Genomic DNA, 22197 nt, shown 5'->3' with positions numbered 1-22197 from the left:
GCACTGTGCCCAAAGGACATCTGCTTAGCAGCAAGTCTCTTCTGCACCCCAGCTCCAGTCCCAATCACCACCTTCCTGTGGGGGGAGGACAGGGAGCAAGATGGGCAAGGTTGAATATCAAGGACACTAGAGGAGACCACACACATTGCTGCCTGGTAGTGCCTTGGTGGCTTTGGGGTGTTTCTTAGTCTGAGCTGCCAGAACAAATCTCATGGATGGACGAGCTTGTAAACTACAGAAATCTGTCTCCCAATTTTTGAGGCTGGGAAACCTAAGAGCAAGGCTCTGGCGGATTCTGTGTCTCAGCAAGCCACTTCCAGCTCATAGATGACTCTCTGCCATGCTCTTGAATAGCGGAAGAAACAAATGAGTTCTTGGGCCTATCTTATAAGGGTATTAACTCCCATCGTGAGGATTCAGTCTTCAAGACCTACCCATCTCCCACAGGTATTTAGGAGTCACCCAGACATTCAAACACAGCAGGATGCTCAGGCCAGGTCCAGAAATGTCCTGATGAGAACTGGTTCCACAGGAGGAGAGGAAGTTCAAGGCTGACCTGAACCACATCAAGGCCAAACTGAATAAGTTAGGAAAGTTCTGCCTCAAAAATAAAGTTGTTGGGTTTTTTTTTTCTTAAGATTGTTTTAAGTTGGGCAATGGTGAGCACTCCTTTAATCCCAGCAGTTGGCAGGCAGAGGCAGATGGATCTTTGAGTTTGAGGCCAGCCTGGTCTACTAAATAAGTTCCAGGCTAGTCAGGGCTACACAGAGAAACCCTGTCACAAAAAACAACAACAAAAGGATTGTTTTACTTTTCTGTGTATGATTGTTTTATGTGTATGTCTGTGTGTGACTTGTGTGCCTGGTGCCCATGGAAGCCTTGAATTGGAGTTACAGATGGTTGTGAGCAGCGATGTGGGTGCTGGGAATCAAACCTGCTCCCCCTGGAAGAGTAACCAGTGCTCTTAACCACTGAGCCATCTCTCCAACCCCTACAAGTTTATAAAGGGTTGAGAATGTAGCTCGGTTGGCCAAGTATATTCACCTGGACTCAATTCCCAACGTGGCAAACATTGGGTAAGGTAGCACAGAACTGTAAACGTGGCTCTAGGGAAGTAGAGACAGGAAGATCACGAATTCAAGATCATCTGTGTCTACACACCAAGTTTAAGGCCAGCCTGGGATACACGAGACTGTTAAAAAGGAAGAGGAGGAGGAAAGAAAGTCCTTACCTAATGTTTTGAGGCCCTACACCTAAAGGTACATAAACTGCAAGCCCAAAGTCTTGAGTTCTATTCCCAACACCCACATAATAAGAGAGAACTGACTCCAAGAGCTATCTGTCCTTGGACCTACACACACATGTACATGCATACACATACACTAAATAAATACATGTTTGTTTTTAAAGTCTTTTTCCCCACTTTGTTTTGTTTTTTGAGACAGGGTTTCTCTGTGTAACAGCTTTGGCTGTCCTGGAACTAGCTCTGTAGACCAGTCTGGCCTCAAACTCACAGAGATCTGCCTGCCTGTGTCTCCTGAGTGCTGACAAAAAGGCCACCACTGCCCTGTTTTTAAAGTCTTAACTCAGATTCCTGTTGAGTTCAGAGCCCAGTTTCCACATGGCTTGGGCGCCAGCCTGGAGGAGGCACAAAACTAGAGCTGACTAGTAAAATAGGAGTGGCCAGCTTCTTCATCTGCTCCCTTATCCAGCTCTGTGGCCCAAGTCCTTTCCAGGCTCCTGTCCCATTATATCCATCGATGAGCCCAAGAGGAGAGGCAGGCAGGCCAACTTGTCATCTACAGATAACCTCTCAACCTAAGTACCTGCTCTAGAGCTTTTGTGACTGCCCCGTTCCAGCAGGCAGGGAATCTGAGCCCCACAAAGGGCTTGTCTCAGCCCACAGAACCAGAGGGAGACACTCTAGGCACCTAGAAGACCTAGGCTTGGCACCCATCACAAACGATTGCCACTCTACCCCCAGGTACCCTGTGCTCTACTGCTAAAGAGACAAATACTCTGAGTGGCCCATAACTGCATTCTCCATGGGTTACCTCCAGGCTGGGCCTCTCCATGCAAGGAAAACCCCAGGATGGTTCTTTGTGGTCAGGAGAATCCGGGAGGAAATGACAAAGATCCTGTGGAGGGCAACAGAAAACAGCTCAGCCTGGGGCTTCAGAGGACCTGCTTCTGACCAAAGTGGAGGCGAGAGGGAGCTGGGGTCCAGCAGGAAGGAATTCTCTAAATCTAGATTTGGAGCACAAACCTGCGGGAAGGGAGCCTGTTATCAAGGACTCAGACTTGTGTGGTCTGGGGTACATGCTCACCTGGCTCCCTCCCCTAACTGCAGTGTTTGTGTCCTGGTAGCAAGATTCAGAGCACTCAGAACTAGACCTACAGATAGTAGGTAAATGTGAGTGACTTGTTCATGATTATATACACAATTAGGGGCAGATGCTATGACTGGCCTATGGCTCCAGAAACTGGAAGCTAACAAAAGCTATTGGTTTTTTGTTTGTTTTGTTTTTGTTTTGAGATGAGGTCTTATATAGCCCAAGCTGGCTTTAAACTCAGTTTGCAGTGAAGAACGACCCTGAGTTTCTGATCCCCTTCCAGGAACCTTTCAGGGACATCTGCCACACTATGCTACCATATACTGCCTACGTGCATGTTAAATAAACAAATGCAGGGCTGGAGAGATGGCTCAGTGGTTAAGAGTATTGCCTGCTCTTCCAAAGGTCCTGAGTTCAATTCCCAGCAACCACATGGTGGCTCACAACCATCTTTAAAGAGGTCTGGTGCCCTCTTCTGGCCTGCAGACATGCACACAGACAGAATATTGTATACACAATATATAAATAAATATTTAAAAAAATAAATAAATAAGCCTGGCGGTGGTGGCGCATGCCTGTAATCCCAGCACTCGGGAGGCAGAGGCAGGTGGATCTCTGTGAGTTCGAGGCCAGCCTGGTCTACAAAGGGAGTTCCAGGACAGGCTCCAAAGCTACAGAGAAACCCTGTCTCAAAAAAACAAAAAATAAATAAATAAATAAATAAATAAATAAAATAAACAAATGCATACATGGATGCATGGGTGCTGCAAGACAGGACTGTAGGATGGGGGTGGGGGAGAAAAGGTCTTGACCTGTTACATACGATGTGACAGACTCCATCCCAACTTGCTAGACAGCATCGGTTTTGCAAGAACATGATACAAAGTCACCTTCCCACAGCACTCATTCTGCATCAGGCTTTGCTGAGCCCCGAGAACACCCAGTTCTTCCTACAGTACTTTGAGAAGGCATGACTATTATCCCCATGCTTCAAATGGGAAAACAGAGGCAGAGAGTAACCTTGAGGTCTTGGACAAGCCCAACCCCAAATGTTTCCCACATTGGAATGACTCTAAAGAGCCTGTGAGCTCTGCCCAACGAAGTTCATGGTGGGCACTCCTCAGAATTCAAGAGTTTTCGAGGCTGCTGCAGATCCACCTCTGGGGAGCAGATGTGGGAGACTAAGTGGGTCCTTTGTAAGACTAATTCTCTGCAGCTTTCCACCGCTTCCTGCCCCAAAGCAAAGCAGGAAGAAAGCCATGGGATTTTTGGCTTCAGCTCCTTTGTCCCCTCTCTTTCATCCTCCCACAGCCCCAGCTTCGGGACCTTCCCTTGTCTTGCCCAGCTATGAACTTGGAGCTTGAGGCCCACTCCCAGGCACAGTTTTCAGAGTGAGGGAGTGAGTTTTAGATGCTGACAGGAAATGCAAGACACTTTTCTTGGAGGTTGGGTCATATGTGAAACTCATATATGTTAGCCATCTGTAGACTTTTCATAGTGAGGTTGTTGGATCATCCAGCCACCCAGATTAGACATGGGTTAGATTGCGATAACCCTGACTTAACAGAAGAGGAAAGCAAGGCTTGAGGATTAAGGAACTTGTTCATAATTATGCAGATGGTTAACAGTAAATGTTAATTTCGCCCAGGTCTCCAGAAACTGGAGGCTAACAATAACTGGGATTTTGTTGTTGTTGTTTCTTTGTTTTGTTTGAGGCTTTTGTTTTATTTGTGTTGTTTTATTTTGACCCTGAACTCCTGATCCTCCTGCTGCCTCCTTCCAAGTGCTGGGATTATAGACCTGGGCCACCACATGCGGGTGTGGTTTTTTCTTTGGCGGGGGGGTTGTCCTCTAGTCCAGGCTATTGCATGCTAGGGAAGCTCTCTGTCAACTGAGCCACATTCTGGCAGAATCTTGTTACTATCAAATCTTTGCCAGGCTCTCACTGCAAGCCCTTTCTCTTCATTACTTCCCCCATTTCACAGATGAGAAACCAAGGCTTAGAGAAGCGATTCACCTATATATAGTGTCTACCTAAGCATCTAATCATCCACTCAGTGTCAAAGTCGGATTTAAACTCCAGATTGTCTAAGCTCCAAAGTCTCAGACCTCTTAGGCAAGATATGACCACCACCATTATGGTGAGGGATCACCCTGTTTCTCAGACAAGAACTAGGGCAAACCTGACCCCTAACTAGTTACCCACTGCACTGCTTCAGGCCGGGTCCACATAGTCCTGGGAGCCCACAGCAGGCCCTGAGAAATGTAACAAGTGGTGCAGACTGTGGGAGCCACTGAGCAGGGGTACTGTCTGTAGGTGAAGGGTCTTGATGGAGCAGCACCCTCTGGTCCACTGAGCAGGGGTACTGTCTGCAGGTGAAGGGTCTTGATGGAGCAGCATCCTCTGGTCCACGTGGCCTCTGACAGCCTCCACAGATCAGCTTCCCATGTATACTCCTAGATTCATCCGCCCACTATTCACTCACTCATTCATCCAACACCAGTCAACTGGCCCACACACTTCTATGCACGGACACCCACTTCTTTTGCCAGCTTTTCTTACTATGGCCAACTACATAATCTGCAGAGCCCAGTTCAAGCCAGGAACTATGCTCAGGTCTATAATCCCAAGCATGGCAAGGCAGGAGGATCACCTCAAGTTCAAGGCTAACCCAGGCTACCTTGAGAGACCCTGACTCAAAATCATCAGTCCTGAAAAAGAAATTAAAAAGGCCTTTTCTTAGTTAAAAAAAGTTAAGATGTTTAAAACCAACACAACTGCCTATAACTCCATCTCCAGGGTGATCCAATTGTGTGTAACTTCCACAAATGTAATCTTTAAAAAAAATACCTTAAAAACATAAAAAGAAAGAATGTATTTTATTTGTGTGTGTGTGTGTGTGTTTAGATATATTTCGGTACCCAATGAGCTGGAAGAGGGCATTACATCCTTGGAGACAAAGTACAGGTAGTCATGAAATGCGTGGTGTTGGTTCTTGGGAACCAAACTTTGGTCCTCTGCTAGAACAGTGTTGTTCTTCCACACCAGTAGTTCCCAATTTATGGGTCACAACCCCTTTGTGCTTGAATGACCCTTTCACAGAGGTTACCTGAAACCATCAGAAAACACAGATATTTACATTATGATTCATAACAGTAGCAAAATTACAGTTATGAAGTAGCAATGAAAATGACCTCATGGGTGGGGTCGACACAACACGAAGAACTGCGTTAAGGGTCGCAGTGTTGGGGAGGTTGAGAGCCACTGTTTTACACCTCCTGCTGAGCCCTTGCCAACCTCAGGACTATTGCAAGGGCTCTTCTTCCTGCCTGGAATGTTCTTCCCAATTTTCCCCCATAACTGATCTTTCTTATCATTCAAGGCTCTGTCTAAACGTCACTGACATGGCTCCCTAATTTAAAGTAGCTGCCCACATAGCTCTCCTCAGAATTTCTATTTAGAGCCTGGAGTTTGGCTCAGTATTAGAGCACTTACCTTACATTCCCTTAAGACCTTGAGTTCAAGTCCCAGCACTGGAAACACACACACACACAACCTAAATCAAACCAAACTACAAAAGCCCACTCTGTTCCTTTCACAGAGTGCATCATGATCTATGACATCATTTGTGTCTGCCAGTTACTGTCTCTTGTCCCTCCTCCCCATTGCAATGTAGACTTGTGACAACAGAGCCTATGTCTGTCCTGCTCAGACTGAGTCCCCAGGTGTCCGTCCTAGGACTTGGCATACTACACGATTAATTACTTTGTTGCTGAGTCTGTTGGCACACACCTGTAATGCCGACACTGAGGAGGCAGAGGCAGGAGGATTGGGCAAGTTCAAGGCACAGTGAGTTGCAGCCAGGCTCACAGCAAGACTCTGTCTCTCATGCACTCTGTATAACAGCGAGAGAAAGAATGCAGCTACTCAGAAACATGCTCCCTTCAGCCCCACGCCTCCTTCCACCTCTTTGTTCTCTCTACCACCCAGACTAGCATAGCGATGCTCTCCATATGTCCTAGCACACCTCAATACTGATGAGATGGAGAGCCGGGGCCCCATGCCTTGAAACAGAAACCGAACAGAGTGACAAGTGTTGAGAAAAACAAAAGAGGAGGGAGGGAGGGAGGGACGGACGGAGGGAGGGAGGGGCAACAGGAAGGAGAGAAAAGGAAAAGAGAGAAGGAATTGAACTTGGTGATAATCCCACTTCTTCGCTTTATTAGTGAAACTAATAATTATTATTAATGCCTGGCCTCTGCTTGGCCCTTTCATCCGGCCTGGTGGGGAGGTTTTGAAGATGAAAGACACTGTGTGGGGACTTTCAGATGCAGGTTCCAACATCTCACAACCACTAATTAAACTTGGCAGCCCCCTTCATTATCCCCTGGTCCCTAGGGATGCTGTACCACCTGACTTGATGCCTTTCCAGGTGGGAATCAGCAGGTGGCACCCGCTGGGCCTGGACCTCCTTGGAGAGAGGATGAGAAGCTTCTGGGGGGTGGGGGAGTCTCATAGCCCAGATAGTCACATGAGAGATGCTGTTGAGAACACGAAGCAGAAGGCTGAAATGCTGGAGCCTTGCCTCCAGCTGAAATTACAGCCCCATCCCGGAGGCTGCCCCGTCTCCCTCTCTCCCCAGAAACTGTGAGCAGCTGGGCCCTGCCATATGGCAATGGGGGAAGGGTATCACTGAGAAAGGAGGATCTAACTAGACAAAGAGATGGAGTTAAGTATGGCCAACCCCTCCACATTGTTCAAGAGTCATGGGGTTACTACTGACATCCTTCGGGTGACTTCCTTCTACTTCCAGTCCAGGAATCCACTTCTCTCCAGCAGCCTTGACCAACATCAGCCAGGCCCTTCTACTTACTTACTTACGGTAATGGCCCTCACTGTCTCCTACCCTTTGGCTATCTAGATTATAGGGTGTTTGAAGAGGTCTCCTACACATTCACACACATACACACACACACACACACAAACACACACACACACACACGTAAAGTGGAGACTACCGATAGGATTTCGACTTTCCGATACCCTCCAACAGCTTGGCCATTGTCTTCCTACTAGAGTGTCACATAGATGACTCCAGGCATGGGCCATCCTAGCTTAGTGCACACCTTCACCCCAGAAATACCTCCCCCAGGCCTCCTTGCCTTGGCACATGGTCTCAGCTTTACCCATCACTTAAGCCTGAATCATTCTCAGTCCTGGGCCCAACTAATCTTTTTTTTTTTTTTTTTGGTTTTTCGAGACAAGGTTTCTCTGTGGTTTTGGAGCCTGTCCTGGAACTAGCTCTTGTAGACCAGGCTGGTCTCGAACTCACAGAGATCCGCCTGCCTCTGCCTCCCGAGTGCTGGGATTAAAGGCGTGCGCCACCACCGCCCGGCTTGGCCCAACTAATCTTAAAGGTTAGAGTCTGCTTCCAAAATGAATCTCAAATATGGATATTGCCCTGGGGGTGTAGCTTGATGATAGAACACTTGCTTGTGAGGCTCTGGGTTTGCTCCAAGCACTGCATCGCTGCTAACTCCCCCAAAAATCTGTGTGATGTTTCTCTCTCTTCATAGCTGTCATGGTCTGAGCCACTGTGATCTCTCATCACACAACCGTCTTCTTCTCTTCTTGTCCCCATTCCTGTCCCCTTCAACTGACATTGATTCTCCAAACAAAACCAGGGCTTACTTTTCTTTCTTTCTTTCTTTCTTTCTTTCTTTCTTTCTTTCTGCTTTTGAGACAGGGCTTCATGTAGCCCATGCTACCCTCAAATTTACTGTGGATGTAAGTTCCTAAGCATGTCCCTAAGGATGACCTTGAACTTTAGCCCCTCCTTCCCAATGCCATACAAACAGTTCTACACCAAAATGGCTGGATTCTGTGCCACTTCAGACTGATCTCAGGGTTTGTATATTCTAGATAGGCACTCTACCGACTGAACTACATATCCAGGCTCCAGAGCAGACTTACAAAGACATCAATTGGGGCTGGAGAGATGCTCAGTGGTTAAGAGCACTTGTTTCTCTCGCAGAGGATCTGGGTTTGGTTCCCAGAATTCTCACTACCATCCGTCACACATTCCTGCTCCCCTGATTTACTCTTTCTTCTTGTAGGTTTTAGACAAGGGTTTCCTGGCCGTGACAGTCCTGTCCCACTTCTAGCATAGTGGCCTTCTCCTGTAAGTCATCTTTCTTCCCGGCACTTACCGCAATCTGTACGGACACGATAATGGCTAGTCTTCTTACACAATGCCCTGTTACCACTCACATTAGATAGCTCTTTCCATGGGGAGAGAGACTTAGGACTTCCTTATCCACTGCTTTGTTACTCATCCCACATAGAGGGTTCCCTGAATGCACGGATTAAATACATGGCCTAAGTAGGCTATATACTCTAGTACGATAACCCAGTGGGTGTGATTCTTCCCGTTGAGAGAGCACAGAAGGGTGGGTCCTTGCAAGTTAGCCTGTGACTTGGCAGAGTACACAAAGGCATGGGTGCAGAATTTCTCCACTCGCTGAGTTCTGAAGCAGGCAAACAGCATTGGGTACTGCCCTGATATTCTCCTGATTCAGCTTCACTATAGCCCTGGTCACGCTGAAGCGATATCGTGAGACATCCTGGCTGAAGTGTGTACCATTCTCTGATGGATAAACAAACGCCAGAGCTCATAACAGCACTGGGTCCTTCAGGCAGCATCATGGAGCTAGGCGCCATCTAGCGGGTGCTTGGGCAAGGACAGGCATTTCCTAACCTCAATTTCCAAACCGGCACAAGCTACTGCCCTCAGTTTCCACACTCAGAACTCAGAGTGGCAGCTAAGCGCCCTGTAAGAAGCCCTGCTCCTGTGTCTTCCAGGCCCAGCCTCCAGTCTTTGGTCTCACCTTTTCAGACACTGAAAGATCTGTTCCTGGTGCCCAAATACAGTTATTTGTATTTTGGTTTGCTTTGTTTTATTATTTATTTATTTATTGGTTTTTTGAGACAGGGTTTCTCTGCAGCTGTAGAGCCTGTCCTGGAACTCGCTCTTGTAGACAAGGCTGGCCTAGAACTCACAGAGATCCACCTGCCTCTACCTCCCAAGTGCTGAGATTAAAAGCGAGCGCCACCACCCGGCTTGCTTTGTTTTTAATGGTGGTTATTTTTTAAATATATTTATTTATTTATTTATTATGTATATAATATTCTGTCTACATGCATGCCTGCAGGCCAGAAGAGGGCGCCAGACCTCATTACAGATGGTTGTGAGCCACCATGTGGTTGCTGGGAATTGAACTCAGGACCTTTGGAAGAGCAGGCAATGTTCTTAACTGCTGAGCCATCTCTCCAGCCCAATGGTGGTTATTTTTAACCATCAACTTGACACGACCTTCATCAACTTGACATGACCTAAAGTCACCTGGATGAAGGGCCTCTGAGAGTGTCTGTGGAGGAATATCTTAATTATACTAAATAATATAGGAAGACTCATCTACTATGGGCGGCACCACTCCTTGGGCTTGGGGATTCCGGGTTGTGTAGGTATTGAGAAGGAACTGAACATGAGCATGCGCAGATTCATCGTTCTCTGCTTCCTGCTGTAGATGGGATCAACTACTTCAAGCTCCTGCTTCCCAGATGATCCCGCCACAAGGACTATGCCCTGAAATGTGGGAAGAAACTAAACCCTCCCTCCCTTAAGGTGCTTTTTGCCAGAGCAATAATTACAGCAACAAGAAAATAAACTAGGACAGAAATTGGGACTGGGAGTTTGGGGAAGGAATGAAGAGCAGTTTGGAACGGTGGACTACAAGAGCAATTAATGAGCCACGAGGTGGTGGCGCACGCCTTTAATCCCAGCACTTGGGAGCCAGAGGCAGGCGGATCTCTGTAAATTCGAGGCCAGCCTGGTCTACAAGAGCTCCAGGACAGGCTCCAAAGCTAGAGAAATCCTGTCTTGAAAAACAAAAAAACAAAACAAAACAAAAAAAAGATAATGAGATATGAACTACCGGGTGGTAGTGGCACATTTTTTAAATCCCAGCCGGTAGGCAGATCTCTGAGTTCAAGGCCAGCCTGGTCTATGACTTGAGCTCCAGGACAGCCAGGGCTATGCAGAGAAACCCTGTCTCAAAAAACCAAATAAGTAAATATAATGAACTAATTTTTTCAATAAGAGGAGTGTGTAGTCAAGTTCAAAGTTTCAGACAAGGAAAACGTAGGCAACAAAACAGCTGTAACTGGTAAATAAGAAATTAGTCCGGCATGGCAGTGCATACCTTTAATCCCAGCACTCGAGAGGCAAAGACAGGTGGATCTCTGTGAGCTAGAGACTGTCCTGATCTACATAGCAAGTTCCAGTACAGCCAGGGAGGAATACATAGTGATACAGAGAGGGCTGAGGAGAGAGAGGGAGGTTAGTACTGTTAAAAAGAAACTAGAGCTGGTAGGACAGCTCAGGGGGGTAAAGCCAAAGCCAGATGATCTTAATTCACTTCCTGGAACCCACATGGTGAAAAGAGAGAACTAACCCAGCACCCACAAGCTGTCCCCTGGTCACCACATACACATAACAGTATATGCATACACACATACATGCACACATGTACACACACTTATATCAATGTAATTTTTTTTGTTTTTTTGAGACAAGATTTTTCTGTAGCCCTGAAGCATGTCCTGAAACTAGTTCTAGCAGATCTGCCTGCCTCTGCCTCCTGAGTGCTGAGATTAAAGGGGTGCACTGCCACCACCACCCAGTCCACAATGTAATTTTTTTAGATAGGGTCTCTCTAAGTAGCATTGGCTGTCCTTGAGTCTGTTATCAAGACCAGGCTGGCCTCAAACTCACAGAGATCCTTCTGCCTCTTCCTCCCAAGAGCAGGGATTAAAGGTGTGTGCCACCATGCCCAGCCTCTATGCAATTTTTTAAAAAAGAGAACCCTGGTGTTCTGTACTAGGACAAGAAAGCGTTTCCTTGGGGTCAGCACACATAAGATAATGCAGCTGTGGTCCAAGGGAACAACATCTGTTGTCCAGGTTTTGAAGATATGAAAACTGCAAGATTTGGGGGTGGGTGTGGGAACTCTGGTGAGAGGCCCTGAGAAGCTACTGTGCAAAGCTGTCAAGGTGAAGCCTAGAGCTGCAGTGGCAACCCCAGAATATTGGAGATGCCAGGACCACTGATTGGCACATGCACTGAGGAGTGCTGCACGTGACGACCCTAAACTAGCCGAGAATCCATGTGTAAAGGCCATGGAGGCGCGGGACAAGGCAATGGAAGCCTTTTTGGAGACCAGATGATTATATTAGAGCCTCAGATCCAGAAGGCAGAGCTTCAGGACTTGGCATCTGCCTTACAGGCTCTGGGTTTGCTCTCATGTGATTGCTCCTTCCTACATCCTGGTTCTTCCGCTGTGGAGTAGGAATCTGTATTCTGTGCCATCGCAAGCTCGAAGGCTGTAGCTTGTGTTTTATTTTATAGGAACTCAACAGACTTTGGACTTTTAAAGTGTTGATACTTTCCATGACTGTGGTATTGAACTTTAAAAGTTTGCCCAGTGTACTTAGTGTTACAAGGTGACCATGAGCGTATTGGGGACAAGAGGCTATAGTTTAAAGTGATATATGTGTGTCAGGTTTATAAGAGGTGGAGTTGAGGTGGTTAGTTTTAATCATCAGTTTGATGCCACCTAGAATCACCTGAGAAGGGCCTCTGAGAGTGTCTGTTAAGAATTTCTTTCTTTTAGCCGGGCGGTGGTGGTGCACACCTTTAATCTCAGCACTGGGGAGGCAGAGGCAGGTGGATCTCTGTGAGTTCGAGACCAGCCTGGTCTACAAGAGCTAGTTCCAGGACAGGCTCCAAAGCTACAGAGAAACCCTGTCTCGAAAAACCAAAATAAACACACAAACAAAAAGAATGAAAGAATGAAAAAGAAATCTGGTCACATAGGCCTTTAATTTCAGCAGAGAGACCTCTGACAGTTCAAGGCCTGCCTGGTCTACTTAACGAGTTTCAGGCCAGCTAGAAGTACTTAGTGAGATCCTATCTTTAAAAAGAAATCAGCCAAGCAGTGGTAGCACACGCCTTTAATCCCAGCACTCAGGAGGCAGAGACAGGCAGAATTGAATTCTGTGAGTTCAAGGCCATCCTGGTCTACAGAGTGAGCTCCAGGACAGCCAGGATAGACACCAAAGCTATAGAGAAACCTTGTCTTGAAAAAAAAAAAAAACAACAAAAATACAGGGTTTCTCTGTAGCCTGTCCTGGAACTAGCTCTTATAGACCAGGCTGGTCTTGAACTCACAGAGATCCACCTGCCTCTGCCGCGCAAGTGCTGAGATTAAAGGCGTGCGCCACCATTGCCCAGCATGAAAGATTTCTTAATCACACTAATTGGGAAGATCCTCTCGGGCTGGAGAGATAGCTCAGCCTTTAAAAGCTAGGCTCACAACCAAAGTAAGATCTTCTCACTGGGTGGCACTGTTCTCTGGGCTTGGGGGCCTTGGGCTGGAGAAGTGCAGAGGGCAGCTGAGCAGTAAATGCACGCTACTGGTTGTGATGAGGGTTCGACAGCCCCCACTGAACACACTCACTAGTCTCATGGTACCTTTACCTTCCCACATACTCCGTCTGTCGGGTAGCTGGAGGCCCCTCTGCAGTCTACAGTCTAACCTCCCCCCTCCGCAATGGCACAGATGTTAGTCGCTGTGATTTTTCTCCAGAGGCAACCAGGGAACAGAAGGTGAGGGTGAAGGAATAGTGACAGTGACTGAGCATGTCCCCGAAGTGGGAAAGCTGGAGGAACATCCAGGGCACGCAGGACAGCATGGAGATGGTGGAAGCAATGGATTAAGTGTTCAGATGGAACACTTAAACCAAAGGATGGTTAAAGTCCACACACTGCCTGTTGGTTTGGATGAGGGCTTAAGGGCTGAGACAGAGATGGTGGGGGGGGGGGGATTTATAAGTTGTGGTAACAACATGTAAGCAAGTAGCCTCAGTAGGGAAGATGGCAAAACAGTCAGGTAAGAAAGGTTAAGGGCCAGGTGGTGGCGGCGCATGCCTTTAATCCCAGCACTCAGGAGGCAGAGGCAGGTGGATTTCAGCGAGTTCAAGTCCAGCCTGGTCTACAAAGCAAGTTCCAGGATAGCCAGGACTATTACACAGAGAAACCCTGTCTCCAAAAACAAAACAAAAACACAAAACAACAGCAACAACAAAATAGGATAGGGGGGCTGGAGAGATGGCTCAGAGGTTAAGAGCACTGACTGTTCTTCCAGAAATCCTGAGTTCAATTCCCAGCAACCACATGGTGGCTCATAGCCATTTGTAATGAGATCTGGTGCCCTCTTCTGGCCTGCAGGCAGACATGCAGACAGAACATTGCATACATAATAAATAAATAAATCTTAAAAAAAAAAAAAGAGGTTAAGGAGCAAGGGTAGTGGTGCATGCATGTAATCCCAGCGGTCAGGAAGCTGAGGCATCTGGACGGAGAGGAGGAGGTCAGCTTGGGTGACGGCATAGCTGCCTTCCGCCTTGCTCCCTCCGTGGAGAATTCCGTCCCTGAGGTTTACAGCCTTGTTTCACACAGTTTGGACTCAAAGCAGGAACTCACTTCACAGCTTCATCTCTGCTAATAACTCCCTCTATTGAACAACACTCTACCCGAGATCAAGAGCCGTAATCTTTAAAGAATATAAACAGTTCACAGAAGAGATGCAGACAGACACAGCAACCCTTAAAGAGAGGTCTCAGCTACACAAGGTGGCACATACCTGTAATTACAACTTGGAGCCAGATGAAGGATGGGGAGTTCAGGGCCAGCTTCCCCTACTTAAGACCTTGTCTCAAACAAACACATAAACAAGCAAAACAAATGACTGACTCCGGAGAAGCCCCACCCATCCTTGCTGTGTTCTATTTTCCTGAGCCCTTGTTTTCTACTAGCTGAACATAGCGGACAATGAGGAATACTGAGAATTCAAGAACAATCGCAGTGGGTTTTTGATCCTACTGCACGTACTGGCTTTGTGGGAGCCTAGGCAGTTTGAATGCTCACCTTACAAGACCTGGATAGAGGTGGGCGGTCCTTGGGCTTCCCACAGGTCAGGGAACCCTGATTGCTCTTCGAGCAGATGAGGGAGGGGGACTTGATGGGGGAGGGGGAGGGAAATGGGAAGCGGTTGTGGGGAGGAGGCAGAAATCCTTAATAAATAAATAAATTTAAAAAAAAACTTCATTTACGTCAATGTTCACCATGAGAGATGCTCAGTGGTGAAGAGCACTTACTGCGGTTGCTCTTGCTCCATCTCTAACAGAGGAGGCGGATCCATTCTCAACGCTCAGATGTTGACTCACAGTCATTCATAACTCCAGTTCCACGGGCTCTGCCGCCCTCGCCTGACTTTCACAGGCACACCACTAAGCTTTTAGTCCTTTTTATGCTATAATACACAGGCACACACATTTTGAAATTCTTCTTTAGATTTTACTTATTTTTATTTTGTCTACAAGTGTACCTGTGCACCAATGCATGAAGTACCTGTGGAGGCCTAAAGAGGGCGTCAGATCTCCTGGGAATGCTGTTACAGATAGTTGTGAGCTGCCATGTGGGTGCTGGGAATGAAACCTACATCCTCTGGAAGAGAAGTCGTAACCACTGAGCCCTCTCTCCACCCCCCTTTTTTATTTTTTATTTTATTTTTTTTTTAGTCTGAAGATTTTTTTTTATTTTATTGATATTTATTGAGTTCTACATGTTTCTCTGCTCCCCTCCCTGCCTCTACCCTTCCCCCTTCAACCCTTCCCCAAAGTCCCCATGCTCCCAGTTTACTCAGAAGATCTTGTCTTTTTCTACTTTCTACTTCCCATGTAGATTATATCTACGTAAGTCTCTCTTAGCGTCTGCATTGTTGTCTAAGTTCTATTTTTTTTTAAGGCAGGATCTCATTCTATATCTCTATCTGGCCTGGAACTCAGGAACTTGCTATGTAAACCAGGTTGATTTTAAATTCACAAACCTGCCTAGTCTCCAAATGTTGGGATAAAAGGTGTACATCACCACTCCCAGCTTCTCTACCTAATTTTTGTTTAGTGTGAACTGTCTACAATAAACATGGCTTTTTAAAAGTACCCTGCTGGGTGTGGTAACATACACTTGTGATGCCAGAATTTGAAATTACTGGCAGGAAGATCAGGAGTTCAAGGGCAGTCTGAGCTACGCACCAAGTTCCACACCAGTCTAGACTACTTGAGATCCTGTCTCAAAAACAAACAAAATAGAGGCCGGGCGGTGGTGGCGCACACCTTTAATCCCAGCACTCGGGAGGCAGAGGCAGGCAGATCTCTGTGAGTTCGAGACCAGCCTGGTCTACAAGAGCTAGTTCCAGGACAGGTTCCAAAACCACAGAGAAACCCTGTCTTGAAAAAAAAAAAAAAGAGGCCGGGCGGTGGTGGCGCACGCCTTTAATCCCAGCAGAGGTAGAGGCAGAGGCAGGCGGATCTCTGTGAGTTTGAGGCCAGCCAGCTCTACAAGAGCTAGCTCCAAAGCCACAGAGAAACCCTGTCTGGAAAAACCAAAAACAAGAAAGGATTGTGTGTATCTACAATCTCAGCACTCAAAAGGCAGAGGCAAGAGTCAGGAGTTCAAGGTAATCCTCAGGTATTTGCCAGTTCAAGGTTAGCCTGGGCTACAAGAGATCTTGTCCTTCCCCCAAAGTTCTTTCCCATATGTAATTCCCTAAGTAATACTGGGAAAGACAACGTGCTAAATATAAGTTAACAGTAGTGGGTTAGCCTATTTCAAGGTCGGCCTTGAATTCACAGAGATCTGCCTGCCTCTGCCTCTCAAATGCTAGAATTAAAGACATCATACCTGACTTCTTCTCTTTTTCCTTTCTTGTTCCCTTATCTTAGTCTATTATAGGTTTTCTGCAGCTGTTTTTATAAAAAAATAAGGTTTGGTAAGGTTTGTTTGTTTGTGTGTGTGTGTGTGTGTGTTTTAAAGAAAAATTTCCTCCAGGCATGGTGACACACACACCTTTGATCCTAGTGGTCTGGGGGCAGAGGCAGGTGGGATCTTGTGAGCTCCAGGTCAGCCCAATCTACATAGAAAGTTCCAGGCCAATCATGGTGACACAGTGAGACCCTGTCTCAAAAGAATTTCCCTAAGTGGAGCTGAAGTCTTTCAGAGTGGTATCAATTCTAGTACACAAAGAACTATATACAATATATACATTTTATTGTTATATGTATATGTGTCTGCGTATATTTGTTCTATTGTTTGCCACGCTCTGTAATATGAGTCTATGAATGCATGCGCATGCCAGTGTGTGTGTGTGTATTGTGCCCATGCTTTTCAGGTTCTACAAGGTACACTTCTCTTTCTCCTCGTTTCCATCTACAACCCTCCCGTTTCGTCAAGGTCCTGCAATATGGTTAATATAGGGATATATGAAAATGACTATATGAGGCTTTTATGTCATAACCCCAGATCAGCCACACACAGGTCGTCTCATTTCATACACCTATCTGTACAATGAAAATAAAAACTAATCTTGTTTATGTCGACAGAATTAGTTGAATATAAGATGCTTAGTGCAGAGTAGCATGTAAGTGTTGAGCAGCTTATTAGCGTACTGGGCAAAATGGGCAAAAGTTGCTTGACAAGGTTGTTGCCGTTATTCCCCTCCGTACCACGAGATGCGCTGTCGCTTCTAGCTGAGGTCCTGATGGCGGAAGTTCGTCTAGCTGCGGCCACCGCGCCCAGCATCATAGCCCACTTCGCCTCCCGAGCGCGTCCGCTCCGTGCGGTGTCATAGGTCGATCTTGTCCCAGCGACACGCAGCACCCGGCGTCCTTAATAAGCCACCTTCCTCGCCGGCAGTTTTAGTTTCCCTGACAACAGTGATAGAGGCTTCTTCCGGGAGCCGGCTTCCCTCCGTGACCTCAGAGGTACACTTCCGGGACGCGGAAGTGACCCGTCTGCCCTCCCCTTCCGTCTCTCTCTTTCCGGTGGAGGAGTCTGGAGACGACGTTCAGGTAGGAGGCCCGGCCGCCGAGAATCGTGCGACATCCACTGGTCAGGGACATCTGCGGGGTCGGGGCCGAGGGCTGTGCGCGGTATCCGAGGCAGGTGCGTGGTAGAGGCGGCCGGCCATGCGCTCGGACTCCCGCCGGCCCCACAGGAGCCCAGGGCTGCGCCGTGTCCCGGAGGCGGCCTTCTGGCCTGAGACCGGGAGGTCGGGAGTGGGTGCGGGTCCTGCCGTGGGCCTCGCCGTCCAGCCACAGCCGTCGCGCAGGGCGCTCGGGGAGCGCGTCCCCAGCCGCTAGTGGGCCGGCATCGGCACCCCTTTAGATTGTTACGGGCGGTCGCAGGCCTGCGCCTAACCTCGTTTTTCATGTGAAAAACGCGAGTAGGCTTCTTACTCTGTAAACCGAAGAGTAAAAGGGAGTGTCAGAGAACCGGGTCCCTGTGCGGAGTGCTCCCAATTCGTGGTGGTTCCCTCCCCCGAGTCGGACACATTGCCTGTCGGGGTGCTCCCTAGGAGAGTCGGACTGATGGCCATGTGTTTACATTTCTCGGCATAATCGTTTTCTCATCTCCACTGAGGACAAAGCTATATCGAGTAGACGTCATGCCCCAACGATGTGTACCCCACCGAATCGTGTTGGTTAGCCTAATGTGCGGGGAAGGGCAGGTGACCGTACATCCCCAACCCTGCCCTTGTGCTTTTGGCAAGTAGACCCCAAATAGTGTATAAGGAAGACGTTGGAGAGGTCCCAGGTCTGGTTGAAACCTACTTTTAAGGCCTGGGGTGTTTTTGTGGAGTAGGGGCATCCTATTTGCTTGGATACAGCCTGATTTTTGTGAATGCTGCTCAGCACTAGTTTCTTTCGAAGATGTTGGTAGTTTGTTCTGGAATTTACCCTCAGGTAGGTCAAAGGCCTGCCCGTGGCTTTTGCCAAAAAAAAAAAAGCCTCCTTTTTTGTCTTTCCCCAGGTCTTACATTAAATAACATTATAGGCTAGAGCAGTGCATGAACCTTTCACGGGTCTTGCACAGGAGATACATTTACAGTTCCTAACAATAGCAAGATTAGAGTCACAAAGTAACAACAGTGATTAAAAGGTCACAGCTTTGGGCTGAGAACCACAGAGCTAGAGTTACTTGATCTCCTGAGCACTGGATTTTACACATGGAGATCTTTCCCATTAGACTTCCTGAAAGGCATACCCTGACCATCCTGGAACTTGTTCTGTTGACTAGGCTGGCCTGCATATTAGCAGCTGGAGAGATCCTCCTGCCTCTGACTCCTGAGTGCTGGGGTTAAAGTTATACACCAGCACACTTTGGTATTGCTGGCTCTTTTACTGTTTGCTACTAGTAAAAGTTGGAAGGTTGGTTCTAAAGGGTGAGGCTGTTGTGGGGTGAACTCGTGGATGGGGGGCATCTGGTGGGATACTAAGTGTAGAAGGCTTTGAAGGCTGTGTTGGCAAGGATGAACTGAAAGGGATCTTCCTGCCATTCACCAGTGATCTTGGCCTTGACTTTTTTGTCTTTTAGGCTTCTTTGGGCTCTAAACTGTGGTCTCTGGGGTCCAGGAGACTTAGATTAAATATTGTGTGTAGGCAGAGAATCCCCTCACCTGGTTGTGGTTGTTCACTGCCTTATAGTTTACTTCATTTGTATCACACTGGACAAATAAACTTCCAGGCTCAAGGAAGGGGAGTTATGAGTGGAACTTGGGCCAGGACATGAGCTCTGTGTTTATTTTGGATAGCTGTTTATGAAAAAGATGCATGTGGTAGTTTCTGGGACAGTGGGCTCATCCAAAAAATGCTTTGAGCTTTAGTTGAGAAATTGTCTCTTCTCTTGGCACCTCCCTTTTAGTTACGGCTCAGTAACTTCCCCAAGTAAAAAGAGGTAGGATATTAGGGAGCCAGAGGAGGAAAACCTGGGTTTTCCTTTAGTACGTTGAGAAAGAATGTTCTGGACCCTTTCGTCTGTTAACATTGAGGTTCTCCTTCCATTTAGAGATGGCACCTCGCAAGGGGAAGGAAAAGAAGGAAGAACAAGTCATCAGCCTTGGGCCTCAAGTGGCTGAAGGAGAGAATGTATTTGGCGTCTGCCACATTTTTGCGTCCTTCAATGACACCTTTGTCCATGTTACCGATCTTTCTGGCAAGTGAGTACTTCGGCGAAAAGACATAAAACTAAGCCTCAAAAGGACTGATGTGGGAGGAATTGTATTAATAAGGAGTTTGCCTATAAAGGGTCTTTGGACACCTGTAAATACAAACAGCTCTTGTCTTGTTTAGAACCGGGATATATGCTCAAAGTAATGAGCCTGTCATACCTAAGCTGTTAACAGTGTGCCCATTGGTGTCAGTAAGTGTTCCATGTCTCCTTGTTGGAAAATGAAGGCACGGTTCTGCTTTTGTCTCTAGGGAAACCATCTGCCGGGTGACTGGTGGAATGAAGGTCAAGGCTGACAGAGACGAGTCCTCTCCCTATGCAGCCATGTTGGCTGCCCAGGATGTGGCCCAGAGGTGCAAGGAGCTGGGCATCACCGCCCTGCATATCAAACTCCGCGCCACAGGAGGAAACAGGTATGGGAAATCCACTGGTGGGGGGCTGGATTTGAGATTTGATATGTCTGAAAGCAAACTGTTGTAGGCATGTATGTTCCTAGTTAGGCATAGTGGCAGATACCTGTAAGCCCAGCACTCAGGAACCCACGTGAGAGGATCTAGAATTTGGGGTTAGCTTCGGTTATACAGTGAGCCTCTGCCTTAAAAAAAGATAATTTGTTCCTTTATGTTTATGTTCCTTTATGTAGAGTGCTTTTGTAGCATATATGAGCCCAGCTTTTTGTTCCCCAGTACCGTTTAGCCTGGGTATGGTAGTACGCACTTGTCTGACAGTGGAAGGGGGGGTTAAGGGTTTCAGGTTGGTTATTGGTTGCATAATGAGTTTGAGGCCACCTTGAGCTAAACACTGCTGCTTAAATGATGCACTGGGGTGCATAGTCCAGATAGAGACAACTGCAAGAGGAGCTTCTTCAGGTGAGAAAGAAGTTGGGCATTAAAGGAATGAATGATAGGCGTGAAGTGTGAGTCAAGAAGCAAGGGATGGAGCCTCGCTTTTTTGTTTGTTTTTCGAGACTGGTTTTTCAAGACAGGGTTACTCTATAGATTTGGAGCCTGACCTGGAACTAGCTCTTGTAGACCATGCTGGCCTCAAACTCATGAGATCCTCCTTCCTCTGCCTCCCGAGTGTTGGGATTAAAGGTGTGTGCCACCACCACCTAGCAGGGTCTTTATGTCTTACGGAGCAGAGCAAAGATGGGCATGAAAACTAGACTAGGCTGGCTACTGATTGGAAAGATGCTAGACAGGAAGCTGTTGGATTGGTCCCTGCAAAAGATGCAGGAGCCAGAAAGTAGGGATCAGCAGCAAGGGGAAGGACAGCAGGACAGGCGACTGTGTTGCATGAGAGCATTTTATACTCCCCCCCCCCCCTTTTTTTTTTCCTTAAGGATTTGTAGGCATGGTGGTGCATATCTTTAATCCTAGAATACCTCTGGCCTGCCACCCACACAGACACAAAAAAGGGTGGAAAATACCTGGTGGTGGCGGCACACACCTTTAATCCCAGCACTCAGGAGGCAGGGTGGGTCTCTGAGTTGGAGGCCAGCCTGGTCTACAGAACAAGTTTCAGGATAGCTAGGACTGTTACACAGAAGCCCTGTCTTGAAAAACCAAAAAGGAAAAGTAGAAGAAATTACGCAAGTGTGTATGCGTGCCCTGTGGAGGCCAGAAGAGAGCTGTGAATCTCTTGGAACTGGCATTGCAGGTGCTTGTAAGCTACCTTGTAGGTAGCGGGGACAGAACCAAGAAACAGGCCTTCTGCCATCTCCAACCCTCAGCGATTTTGAAAGGATTTTTTGGGGGGAGTCATGTAATAATAAAATAGTGACCACAAAGTGTCACAAAATGTGGCCCCCTCACAGACTATTCATATCTTTAACTATAGGCTCTTCCCCACCCCCATTCAGAAATGAATTAAAACCATATGAGTTTTAGAAACATTCCCACTGATTTGGCCAACAATCCTTCATTTTCTAGGACCAAGACCCCTGGACCTGGAGCCCAGTCAGCCCTCAGAGCTCTTGCTCGCTCAGGCATGAAGATTGGGCGGATTGGTAAGTGCCCCGTCTAGCTAAGGTTTGGGTTTATTCTAAAGCATTCATTGACCCCTTCCAAACCATGTGATGTGCATACATGGTTCGGGCTTGTCTGGTGGTGGTTACTTTTGTTAGAGGAACCTGTAGAGACATTGTAAGAGTTGATCTCCGTAAATGCCGCTCTGATACATCATGTTTTCCCCATCTGCGGTGGGAAAGCCTAAACCCTTCTGAATCTGATTTCAGCAGCCTTTGTCCCTGATTACTAAATATTAGAGCATGCTCCTTGGGCCAGTCCAAGTTGCTCAGTGTAGGTAGGGGCACTTTCTGTTAGTCAGTAGGCTCTGAGTTAGGAACCTGAGTGTGTCCTTCCCCTCCGATGTTTATGTGCCTTCTTATAGCCCATGTCCCCTTCTAATGTGAGTTGGGATGAGGAAATGGGCAGGTGGGGGGGGGCTTGTTTGCTGACTACTGGGATACATTTGGGCAAGAATGAATTCTGCTAGTTAGTCTCATTGGCTGGGAAGGCCTGTGTCTTCAGGCAATGACATTTTTCTTCTTCCTTCTCACAGAGGATGTCACCCCCATTCCCTCTGACAGCACCCGAAGGAAGGGAGGTCGTCGTGGTCGCCGTCTGTGAACAGGACTTCTCAAATTATTTTCTGTTAATAAATTGCTTTGTATCAGC

At 47.3% G+C, this 22197-nt stretch overlaps 2 protein-coding genes across 3 annotated transcripts in view; one reads left to right on the top strand and one right to left on the bottom strand.

Moving 5' to 3' along the window:
• Positions 1 to 17959, bottom strand: part of LOC121440593 (translation initiation factor IF-2-like) — a 27924-nt gene extending 9965 nt beyond the window's left edge. The window contains exons 1-2 of the mRNA XM_041641353.1: positions 17897 to 17959; positions 17279 to 17749 (exon numbers count right to left, since the gene is read on the bottom strand). Coding sequence (XP_041497287.1) covers positions 17279 to 17749; positions 17897 to 17959 — 534 coding nt within the window. The remainder of the gene's footprint in view (positions 1 to 17278; positions 17750 to 17896) is intronic.
• Rps14 (ribosomal protein S14) lies at positions 17215 to 22197 on the top strand. 2 transcript variants are annotated; one of them, XM_041641426.1, is made up of 5 exons: positions 17215 to 17361; positions 19358 to 19508; positions 19771 to 19932; positions 21451 to 21527; positions 22082 to 22197. In XM_041641426.1, exons 2-5 carry the CDS (start codon positions 19360 to 19362, stop codon positions 22147 to 22149), a joined length of 456 nt encoding a protein of 151 aa, XP_041497360.1. In that variant the 5' UTR covers positions 17215 to 17361; positions 19358 to 19359; the 3' UTR covers positions 22150 to 22197. The 2 variants fall into 2 exon arrangements, with proteins under 2 accessions (XP_041497360.1, XP_041497361.1); XM_041641427.1 differs by having other exon boundaries at positions 17341 to 17455.

The sequence above is a fragment of the Microtus oregoni genome, unplaced genomic scaffold (assembly GCF_018167655.1).
Source record: "Microtus oregoni isolate MIOR12 unplaced genomic scaffold, Mior012 000069F_ref0000032, whole genome shotgun sequence".
In the NCBI taxonomy this organism is placed as follows: Eukaryota; Metazoa; Chordata; class Mammalia; order Rodentia; family Cricetidae; genus Microtus; species Microtus oregoni.
The sequence above is the reverse complement of the archived record's forward strand: the minus strand, read 5'-3'. Positions and strand labels throughout refer to the sequence as shown.